The sequence below is a fragment of the Dendrobates tinctorius genome, unplaced genomic scaffold (assembly GCF_039654945.1).
Source record: "Dendrobates tinctorius isolate UK_male_01 unplaced genomic scaffold, ASM3965494v1 ptg000388l, whole genome shotgun sequence".
NCBI lineage: Eukaryota > Metazoa > Chordata > Amphibia > Anura > Dendrobatidae > Dendrobates > Dendrobates tinctorius.
Window position 1 is genome coordinate 8,284,218 of NW_027362054.1, and position 12,356 is coordinate 8,296,573.

General features: G+C 45.5%; 1 protein-coding gene across 2 annotated transcripts in view; it reads left to right on the forward strand.

The window, feature by feature from the left end:
• The window catches only part of LOC141076136 (inactive dipeptidyl peptidase 10-like), a 491,503-nt gene extending 489,660 nt beyond the window's left edge, over window positions 1-1,843 (forward strand). The window contains exon 26 of one of the 2 annotated variants that reach the window (XR_012227421.1): window positions 908-963. Coding sequence is in view for 1 of the 2 variants with exons in the window: in XM_073563456.1 (XP_073419557.1) it covers window positions 908-1,030 (123 nt within the window). In the remaining variant the exon portion in view is untranslated. Of the gene's footprint in view, window positions 1-907 lie in introns of both variants that reach the window. The other variant, XM_073563456.1, reaches the window with a different exon arrangement.
• The last annotated feature ends 10,513 nt before the right edge of the window (window positions 1,844-12,356 follow it).

Consider the following 12,356-nt stretch of genomic DNA (forward strand, 5'->3'; position numbering starts at 1 on the left):
TTGGACTTTTCTGAGTCAGTTAGATCTTTTTTTGTCTCAATTTGCCTATGGAAAACAAGCCGCCTAATAATTCTGCACACTTTGATGAAGGGTGTTGTATCCTTAGGCCTCACCCTCCTCATTGGTGTTGTATCCTTAGGCCTCACCCTCCTCATTGGTATTGTATTCTTAGGCCTCCCCAGTTGGAAAAACTGCATAAAAAGGATAATATGGTCAAAATAATTACTTGCCTAATAATTGTGCACACTGTGTATTACACACGCATACCCAGTTTTCCCAAGCACCTGACAGGTACAAAACTCTTGGACACCTCCCTGGGTATCTACTACCCCTAACACACTTTGCATCACTATATATATGTATAGTACACAAAAAATGATGCCTATTTCCCCCTTCAGCCCCTGTCCATTCAGACTGATAAGCAACTTTTCCTATTATAGGGAAGGATGGAGGAACAGCAAATACTTTCCCTCCATCACTCTCACCTGCACATCATACTGTGGAGCCCCAACTTTTTCTTTCTCTCAAACAAGGAGGCAGAAATACTGTGTAATGTTGCCACCTAATGAGCCCAATAACATTTACTATATACCTACTAGACAGATTAATAATGTTTCCTATGATCGATGGAAAACAAATTTATGACAGCCTTCACACTGCCTGACTAGTAGGCCCACTATTATCAGGACCCATTATATTTTGCAGCACTTTATAGACCTCATCAAAAGCGAAAAAATTCATATATGAGCCAAAATAAAGAATGAGGTTTTCTTATTATTCCAGAAAGCATGTGAGGGTGAGTGGTATTCCCTCTGAGTGTGACTTTATGGGGATCCTCAAGGACTAGATATATATTGATGTAAGCCTAATTTTATTAGTATAATTATTTGTTTTATCTTGCTCCCAGATTTATCCCGATGAGGACCATTTCTTCCTATCGAAGGACAGCCAACACCACCTGAGCCTGTCAGTAGTGTCCTATCTGCAGAGCTGCCTACAGAGCGCAGACATCAGCCAGAGAGAACAGTGAGCACGGACACTGTGGAACTGACATAGAGCACAAGTTGTGGATGGTCTAACAAGAAGCCAGAATGGACATAACAGATGTATCCGCTGAAAATTTTAGTGGCCAAATCATCCCAACATTAAACACTGAACTTCTGACTTGATAAGCGGTGGTGAATATCATCCCCTCTTCGATGAAAATGGATTAAATATCCAAATTGATACAGAGAATGCATATCAATTATGCATCCATCATGCGACTTCTAACTAAAGTTGGCCATACACATAAGATAGACATTAGGCATGCAGATATCACCATGACCTACTTCCTTATACATTCAATATGTATGCGAAATTCATCAAAGAATGCTTGTTTATTTCAATGGAAACAGGGAGACGCTTCTGGTAAGGGCTAATCGACCTGAAATATGCCCAATCCTCGGATTATAACAAAATGTTTCATTTGGGCTCCCCTATGAGCATTAGAATATGAACCAAATCCACCTATGGATGGGCATGACAAAGTCTTGGATTAATTGTACAAACTTCAATACTAATAACTATGTTAAACCGTTGTGCTGGTCTCTAACTCTACACGTCAGCAAAACCCTCCATGTGTATGTTCATGGATGGGAAATAATTAGATTGACAGGACACTGGATGGAAATAGATTGGTGGTTAATGTTTTTTCCTTTTACATGTGTATTTCTTTCTGCATGTTAAGCAAACATAATCAAAGGTATCAGGTAAACCTAGATCTACACAGACTTGAAAACTGAATGGCATCCATCAGGGAAAATTGCAGACACTAATACTCATAATAAAGCTGCAGTGAGCACATTGGTCTGCTGTTTACCTGAAAGTGTGCACAACAGGGGGCCCAAATGGTCCTTGTGCCCGCCCCAATGCACGTTTCGGAACACCTTCGTCAGGGGTATAGCATTAAGAGTACAGAGCGGGTATAAAAAGGCTGTGACCCAGATATGTGTGGTAACTGGGACAAGAAGTTGCGACAAGTTACCCGGGCTACCGCATCGCCAGCCGGCGTCCGCACCACCAGGGCAGTGACGCCAGAAAGCACGTGGGGCCCCATGTGATCCGGCGCCCATAAACCAAAGGTACAGTGGCCAGTGAGCGCGATGGAGAGAGGGGAACGCATGCGCAATATGTGACACGAAGACTGCGCCATATTATATCCTGGCATTGCCAGGTAGCAGGACGTCCACCTCCGGAAAGTGCAACCGAATAGGAGAGAGCGCATGCACATTGTGCGCTGGAATGAATCTCCCATATTGAGTCCTGGAGGCATCAGGCCTATAAGATGAAGAGCCGCCGCACATACCGCAGCACTAGCAATATTACGGTGAGAGTGTTGGTACCCCAGGATATGGTGATGAGTGGTATATTACTATTTAATATTATATCCATTTCTAATAAGTCATACATCAATATAACAACAATTTAACTGTAATAGGGCAAGATATAACAAAATATACACAGAGATATCACAGATATAAGTGCATACCTGATATATATACACTGCTTACAAAAATAAAGGGAACACTTAAACAACAGAATATAACTCCAAGTAAATCAAACTTCTGTGAAATCAAACTGTCCACTTAGGAAGCAACACTGATTGACAATCAATTTCACATGCTCTTATGCAAATGGAATAGACAACAGATGGAAATTACTGGCAATTATCAAGACATACTCAATAAAGGAGTGTTTCTGCAGGTGGGGACCACAGACCACATCTCAGTACCAATGCTTTCTGGCTGATGTTTTGGTCACTTTTGATTGTTGGTTGTGCTTTCACACTCGTGGTAGCATGAGACGGACTCTACAACCCACACAAGTGGCTCAGGTAGTGCAGCTCATCCAGGATGGCACATCAATGCGAGCTGTGACAAGAAGGTTTGCTGTGTCTGTCAGCGTAGTGTCCAGAGGCTGGACACTATAATATAGTTCACGTATATCCTGATTTACAATCAAAGTGCCGCCTAAGGATATAGAGAGATTCCAGCAATAGAATTTTGTTACAAAAAAAATTTATTGACACATAATTAAGAAGAAGAAAAATTAAAAAACAGGGTGGGAATAAACCTCCAAGAAAGAGGATGTGTAATAATCACTGGCTGAGCCTCCTTCATAAAAAAAACTCATGAGCTTAATTTCTGTCTAATGTCCAAAACTGTATACATCATAAATATATAATTCTTATAAATAACAGTCATCTAAGCCAGGAAAAATCAATTATGTCCGGATAAAGAGGTTTATAGTCCATAAAAGTGTATAGTGCATATAATACTTAGTGCAAAAGTCTAATTATTGTGGACAGAATATGACACTGACCCAAATTGCATAAGTCAAAGCAATAATTCTCAATCTATTATTCTATAAGGCAGAAAATGCAATTCTGTCTACATCGAGAAATTTTTTTCCTTTTTTATCCATTGTAAACTCCATAAAAATGCATAGTGCATTTAAGGCTTAGTGCAACCAGGAAGTCTTATTATTTTGGACCCCCGGAAGAAGCTATTGCGAAATGGCGTTGGGGTTGGGGATGTGTGGCTGTTCTTGCCTCCTGTCACATCTTGCTATCTTTCAGTTTCAAGTGATGTAATCCTTTGCCTAAATAATTTTTTTTCTGTACTAATGACACTTGATACCGCTATCTTTGATTAACTTGTATGCCTGTGTCAATATTTTTATATGTGTCAGTGCCATATTCTGTCCAAAATAATAGGACTTCCTGGTTGCACTATGCCTTATATGCACTTTTATAGAGTCTATGATGGATAAAAAAGGAAAAACATTTCTCCATGTAGACAGAATTGCGTTTTTCTGGCTTATAGAACTATTGATTATGAGAATTATTGCTTTGACTTATGCAATTTGGGTCAGTGCCATATTCTGCCCACAATAATTAGACTTTTGCACTAAGCATTATATGAACTATACACTTTTATGGAGTGTAAACCTCTTTATGCGGACAGAATTGTTTTTTCCTGGCTTCGATGACTGATATTTATGAGAATTATATAATTACTAGAAATAGGCCTAATGTTATTGCATCGGGAGTGCGGTGAAATGAACATCTGCCGGCGGGCGGCTCTGCCAATGAGCGGTGCCGTGCTGCTATGGCTGGGGATTTGAATCCCCCGCCCCGCCGGCTGAGCCAATGAGCGGTGCCGAGCGGGATTTGAATGCATGAATTCAATATGAATCCCAGCCGCCATATCGGAATACCCATAACTTGGGTGCAGTGGCGTAACTACAAAGTTATGGGCCACGGTGCGAACTTTCAAAAGGGGTCCCCCCATGCCAAAATACACGCACATCTCTGCTCCGTCCACCTCGTACGCACGTGGCTCCGCTCCGTTCACCTCGTACCCACTCGGCTCCTCTCCGTCCACCTCGTACACAAGCGGCTCCGCTCCATACACTTCATACACACGCGGCTTCTCTCCGTACACCATGGACACACGCGGCTCCGCTTCGTACACACATGGCTCCGCTAACCTCATACACACACGGCTGGGCTCCATACACTTTGTACACACATGGCTCCGCTCCATACAATTCGTACACACACACGGCTCCACTCCACACACATCGTACACACGGCTGCGCTCCGCACACCCCGTACACATGCGGCTCCGCTCCATACACCTCGTACACACGCGGCTCCTCTCCGTACACCTCGTACACACACGGCTCCATTCCGTACACTTCATACACACGTGGCTGCGCTCCATACACTTCGCACACATACGGCTCCGCTCCGTACCGTACACCTTGTACACACACCGCTCTGCTACATCCACCCTGTAAACCCCTCCTGAACCCACACATAAACTTCCCCTCATCCAGCACCATGACAACCAGCACAGCGGAGTCCTGCACATACCGAGGCCCCGATCATCTGACCCCTGACTCCTCCCTTCCTGTGACCTCATCACAGGTCCTGTGCGCACAAAGCAGCCATGGAGTCAGGCCAATTGCAGCCTGGCAGCCACAGAATTACACAGCCAATGAGCCGCTGCAGCTCCGCGATCGGGCCCCTAACACTCTGGGACCCTACGAACGCGGTAGATACGCCCCTGCTTGGGTGTTCCAATATGGCAGTCGGCTCTGTCACAGCTTCCGGCCTCGGTGGATTGTGGGATAGCAACGCAATCGCCGGAAGCTGTGACAGAGCCAATAGGCAATCATATAGTAGATGATGTACCCAGTTTTGGACATTAGACAGATATTTAGCTCATGAGTTTTTGTGAAGGAAGCTCAGCCTGTGATTACACATCCTCTTTCTTGAAGGTTTATTCCCACCTTGTTTTTTAATTTTTCTTGTTCTTAATTATGTGTCAATAAATTTATTTTTTAACAAAATTCTATGTAAATCAGTATATACGTGAATTGTCAATTTGGAGTGTCTAGCACCCATTATTATGTGCCTTGGACTCTATTGGTAAATGAATATATATATATACATATATATATATATATATACACAGTATATATATATATAGAAAATTTTGAAATAATAAACATATGGAGATGCACAAAAAATAAATAGATAATGTATTATCAAATTAATTTGTGCAATAAATAAAGAACCATTTATGCACATATACAGTGGGGGAAAAAAGTATTTAGTCAGCCACCAATTGTGCAAGTTCTCCCACTTTAAAAGGTGAGAGAGGCCTGTAATGGACATCATAGGTAGACCACAACCATGAGAGTCAAAATAAGAAAACAAATCCAGAAAATCACCTTGTCTGATATGGCAAGATTTATTTTGCAAACTATGGTGGAAAATAAGTATTGGGTCACCTAAAAACATGCTAGATCTCTGGCTCTCACAGACCTGTAACTTCTTCTTTAAAGGGAACCTGTCACCCCCCAAGGCGTTTTTAAGTAAAAGAGCCACCTTGTGCAGCACTAATGCTGCATTCTGTCAAGGTGGCTCTTTTATTTGGCGTCCCTTCCACCGCCGAAATAATCGTTTTTAAAATTGGTCAGACATAAGCAAGACATCATGTGATGTCATAGGATGGGCAGCGCTAACTGCGCATGCCCAAGAAAGAATTTAACAGCGCAGGCGCGAGAAGAAGAAATGAACGCTGAGGAGGCGGCGCCAAATTCAAATGCAGGACATGAATGATGGATGTGAGGCGTCTGTGTCCGGGGAGGAAAGACCTGCCCCCTGGTCAAACTTCAGGTATGTCTGACCAATTTTAAAAACGATTATTTCGGCGGTGGAAGGGACGCTAAGTAAAAGAGCCACCTTGACAGAATGCGGCATTAGTGCTGCACAAGTTGGCTCTTTTACTTTCAAACGCCTGGGGGGGGTGACTGATTCCCTTCAAGAGGCTCCTCTGTCCTCCACTTATTACCTGTAGTAATGGCACCTGCTTGAATTTGTTATCAGAAAAAAAGACACCTGTCCACAATCTCAAACAGTCTCATTCCAAACTCCACTATGGTGAAGACCAAAGAGCTGTCGAAGGACACCAGAAACAAAATTGTAGCCCTGCACCAGGCTGGAAAGACTGAATCTGCAATAGGCAAGCAGCTTGGTGTGATGAAATCAACTGTGGGAGCAATAATAAGAAAATGGAAGACATACAAGACCACTAATAATCTCCCTCGATTTGGGGCTCTACACAAGATCTCATCCCGTGGGGTCAAAACAGTGAGCAAAAATCCCAGAACCACACGGGGGGATCTAGTGAATGCAGGGGCGGACCTACCGCCCGTGTATTGAACGGGGGCCCCTGGGGAGAAGTGGCCCCTCCAGCACCGCATGCAGGGGTGCAGCTATAATGATTTGAGTTGAGCCAGCTGCTCAAGCGGCAGGGGACCGCGGCATTATGCGCTGCTCTACCTGCAGCACCTACAATTTAGCCTATTCTGCACGCTGGTGCTGCGGTTGTGCAAGAGGCTTGTTGTAATTGATGAAGTCAAAGGAGGGAAGGAGTCAGGGCCCTCTAATCATGTGACCCCTGACTCCTCCCCTCCTGTGACCTCATCACAGGTCCTGTGCACAGCCCTAGCCCTTGTTTTATGCAGGACTCTGCTGTGCTGGTTGTCATCGTGCTGGATGAGGGGAAATAAGTTTATGTGTGGGGTCAGGGGAGTTTGCAGGGTGGATGTAGCAGAGCTGTGTGTGTGTACCAGGTGTACGGAGCGGAGCCGTGTGTGTGCGAGGTGTAAGGAGCGGAGCTGTGTGTGTACGATGTAGTGATGGACAGTCCGGCTCTTTTTGGTGATCCAGCTCTCACGGCTCCGCTCACCAAAAAGAGCCGGCTCTTTTTCAACTCCTTTTGGATCCTAAATGGATCCCTATTGTATATGTGTTATGGCATCCTAAACTCCACCCACCTAGCACATAAACCCCACCCACTCGCTAGAAACCAATTAGATTGCTTAGTGGGGGGAGTTTTGTTCAGGTGGGCGGAGTTACGTCTGCCGAACACCGGGATTTTAGGCCCAGTGAGAGCCATTCAAGGATTTTAGTGGCTCTCACTGGGGCGCCGGCTCCCATCATTCACCGCGGGGAGCCAGCTCTTTGTGTCGGATCGTTCGCGACCGACACATCACTAGTACGAGGTGTACGGAGTGGAGCTGTGTGTGTACGAGGTGTACGGAGCGGAGCGTGTGTGTACAAGGTGTACGGAGCGGAGCTGTGTGTGAGGTGTACGGAGCGGAGACGTATGTGTGTGAGGTGTATGGAGCGGAGCTGCGTGTGTGTGAGGTGTACAGAGCAGAGCCGTGGGTGTGTGAGGTGTACGGAGCGGAGCCGTGTGTGTACGAGGTGCATGGAGCGGAGCCGCGTGTGTACGACGTGTATGGAGCTGAGCCGTGTGTGTACGAGGTGTACAGAGCTGAGCCGCACGTGTACGAGGTGTAAGGAGCGGAACCGCACGTGTACGAGATGTATGAAGCAGAGTTGCACATGTACGAGGTGTACGGAGCAGAGCCGCACATGTACGAGGTGTACGGAGCAGAGCCACACATGTGCGAGGTGTACGGAACGGAGCTGTGTGTGTATGAGGTGTACAGAGCGGAGCCATGTGTGTACGAGGTGTACGGAGTAGAACAGCGTGTGTACAAGGTGTATGGAGCAAAGTCACAAGTGTACAAAAGATTTACGGAGCAGAGCCATGTGTGTACAAGGTTTACGGAGCGTGGCCACATGTGTACAAGGTGTACGGAGCAGAGCCGCATGTGTACGAGTTTTACGGAGTGGAGCCATGTGTGTACAGAGCGGAGCCGTGTGTACGAGGCATAAAAAGCGGAACCATATGTGTATGTGGTGTGTGGAGCCATACGTGTACAAGGTCTATGGTGGGGAGCATTCATACCTCCCAGCGGGACAGTCCCGATTTTGAGAGAGAGTCTGCCTCACTGCCCCGGCTGGGAGCTTACTTTTCCCACGGACACAGGAGTACACGGCGGAGCCCCGAGGAGCACTTTAAAATTCCCACGTGACGTTCCACTGGAAGTGACGTGCTGGAAGCTGACCGTAAATGAGGTAATTTCGGGAGGAGATTGTGGCGGAACCATGGAGGCACTTCAGGGAATGCTTCAGATCCATCATCGTGTCCTCCTCCAACACTGCGGACAGTGTCCTTTGACAGATTGTGTTCTTGATGCTATACGCTATGGTGAAGACTCTTACTTACCCTATATATATATATGCGGAAGCTGATAAGTTAAAGCCAGGGATCATTATACTACAGGCCTAAAACCCCATTCTACCTCCATACAGCAGGATTACAGCCAACATTTGCAGACTGGTGAGTGATAGCACTGCTTCTTTGCATTGTAATTCAATTCATTCTATGCTGTTTATAAATATATTACCTGAAGAGCCTGGCATTGCCCGGCATAGTAACTAGCGGTGGTTAGTTACAACAAATTATAATGATTATCCTCCGTCCCATAGTCCCGTGCTCATACAACCTATATGTTTACTTAAAGGGAACCTGTCACCCCCGCAGGCGGTTTTAAGTAAAAGAGCCACCTTGTGCAGCACTAATGCTGCATATTGTCAAGGTGGCTCTTTTATTTAGGGTACCTTCCACCGCAGAAATAATCGTTTTTAATCGGTCAGACATACCTGATATTTGTCAGGGGGGCAGGTCTTTCCCCATCTGACAGAGACGCCTCACATCCATCACTCATGTATTCCTGCATCGTGTCTCCGCCTCCAAATCTTTATTTTCAAATCATGGCGCCTGCGCTGTACTATGTCTTCTTGGTTACCGTCGCCCATCCTCTGTCATGACGTCGGCGGCCAGAGATTCGGCCCCGCAGTCGCTTATGGTTTATTCACACTGCTGGGCAGGAATCTTGGTAATGTGCAGTAGTTATCTGCGCCCGAGATTCCCAGCCCCGCAGTGTGAATAAACCATAAGCAACTGCGGGGCCGGATCTCTGGCCGCCGACATCATGACAGAGGACGGGCGACGGTAACCAAGAAAACACAGTACAGCGCAGGTGCCAGGATTTGAAAAGAAAAATGAAGAGGCAGAGCAAACAACGCAGGAAGACATGAGTGATGGATGTGAGGCATCTCTGTCAGATGGGGAAAGACCTGCCCCGCTGACAAATATCAGGTATGTCTGACCAATTTTAAAAACGATTATTTCTGCGGTGGAAGGTACCCTAAATAAAAGAGCCACCTTGACAATATGCAGCATTAGTGTTGCACAAGGTGGCTCTTTTACTTAAAAACGCCTGCAGGGGTGACAGGTTCCCTTTAAATTTGTTGCAGTATTGGGGGGGCCCGGGAAGAATTCTTGCACAGGGGCCCTCTGCAGTCTGTGTCCGCCCCTGAGTGAATGACCTGCATCAGTAACACACTATGCCACCAGGAACACAGATCCTGATCCTGCAGTGCCAGACGTGTCCCCCTGCTTAAGCCAGTACATGTCTAGGCCCGTTTGAAGTTTAAGAGTATTGGGAGAATATCATATGGTCTGACGAAACCAAAGTAGAACTGTTTGTTAGAAACAAAACTCGTCATGTTTGGAGGAGACAGAATGCTGAGATCCATCCAAAGAGCAACATACCTACTGTGAAGCATGGGGGGTGGCAACATCATGCTTTGGGGCTGTTTCTCTGCAAAGGGACCAGGATGACTGATCCGTGTACATGACAGAATGGATGGGGCCATGTATCGTGAGATTTTGAGTGCAAACCTCCTTCCATCAGCAAGGGCATTGAAGATGAAACGTGGATGGGTCTTTCAGCATGATAATGATCCCAAGCACACCACCAGGGCAATGAAGGAGTGGCTTTGTAAGAAGCATATGAAGGTCCTGGAGTTGCCGAGATCTGATTCTGAACATGCGCCACACCCAGTGGCCATTTTCCCCGAGGCCACCACATCGCAGCAGATTGAGATCTTGGCAACGAGATTTAGTTGCCAAGATCTTAATATGAGCAGGCGCCGCTCCCTACGGCCATTTTCCTGGAGGCCACCGCATCACAGCAATGGATCTGCAGGGGCCTCCGGGCTTTCACAAAATGCCGGCGAAGTCCTGTCGCACCACAGAGCATCACCGCCGCACCAGTCGCAAAATGCCGACGTGCCCTGCCGCACCACCGCCGAACCTGTTGCAAAATATCGGCAGAACCATCGGGAACCACAGAGCACCACCGCCGCATCAGCCTGGGATGGGATTTACCGGAGGCCACTGCACTGGCCTGGACCACCTAACAACCCCTGTGACCATGCTCCCCTGTGACCACTTCTCCACCTATGCTGATTCCCCCTCTGGTAAGCTGATTTTGGACTGTAAGATGGACCCCCATTTGACACATTTTTTTCCCTATTTTCCTTCTGAAAATTTGGGGTGCGTCTTATGGTCCGGCGCATCTTATAGTCCAAAAAATATGGTATATTAAAGAATAAACACACCTGGCCGAAATACCAATTAAGGAATATATCTATATATGGATATAAATTTTGAATAGATAAATGGTAAATAGTATATAGACATATATCTAAAATATACACAATCTCTCTCCTCTTCATCTGTTCCAATATTAGCGAAGCCTATTCATTCTCCCGATGCACAGGTAAAGCACATATAGGGGGCACATGATGGTATTGAGAATAGAAAGATAATAAAACCTAAATAAGAAGATAATAATACCAAATATAAAAACAATGTATATATAAAAATACAGTAGTGTATGTCATAACATACATGTTGAAATTCACATGTTCGCGATCAGAAAAACGGGGCAAAACTAAGATTTTCATTAAGTTCCTGTGTATGTAGTGTCTGCAATGTCCACATCCACCTAGACTCCAACTGGGCAAGGCGTGTGGACAGCTTGCCACTATGAATGCCTATGTCCAGTGCGTCAATGCCTCTAAACTGCAATAGTTTGCTATTACATTGATGAAAGGCTTTAAAGTGGTGCAGTAATGTTTTTAACGTGAATGTATCCATGTGGCCAACTGCGGCTTCAATGGACAGTATATGCTCCCTTACACGAACCTTGAGTTGGCGTGATGTAAGACCAACATAGATCAGATTACACGGACAGGTCACATAGTAAATTATATAGCGTGAAGTACACGTAATTAATTTTTTTATTTCAAAAGTTCTAGCGCTGCTTGAGTCTGTGAAGGTATCAGCATGATCTATTGGGACAGGCCATGCAATGGCCACATGGAGAACATCCACAGCCATGACCAAAATTGTCTGGGAAGGTTACCTTAGGCTCCCCTATATAGTAGATTTTTAGCATGCCTCACCGACATAGCAGGTCTATCAGGTATTAATTTAGCAATCACAGGGTCAACTTTTAGTATTGGCCATGTTTTCTTAAGGGCTGCCCATGCTTTGGCAAATAGAGAATGATGATTCTTTATGAACCTGATTTGATTGTTAGCTCCCAGGTTACCACCATCTCTATTCGTATGCAGAAGAGTGTTGCAGGAGGAAAATGTAGCTCTATTATATGCCTTTTTGATTGATCGCCGACTATATACGCAATATAAGGCTGGTTTCACATTTGCGTTTTTTAGCGCTGGAAAAAAACGCATACCTGCGCATGCGTTTTTTCCCCTATATTTAACATGGGTGCGCATACCTGCGCGCTGGTAAGCGCATGTATGCGATTTTCATGCGCTGCGTTTTTTTGGGGTGTGCGTTGGTATTTTCCAGACGCAGCATGTTGCATTTTTTGGCCCTGCAAAAAAGCGCATGCGCACATATGCGCATGTTTTGCGCTAAAAATGGCCATTATAGCCTATGGATGCGCATATGTGCGCACTGGCATGCTCATGTATGCGTTTTTTTGCATATGCGTTTTTTTTT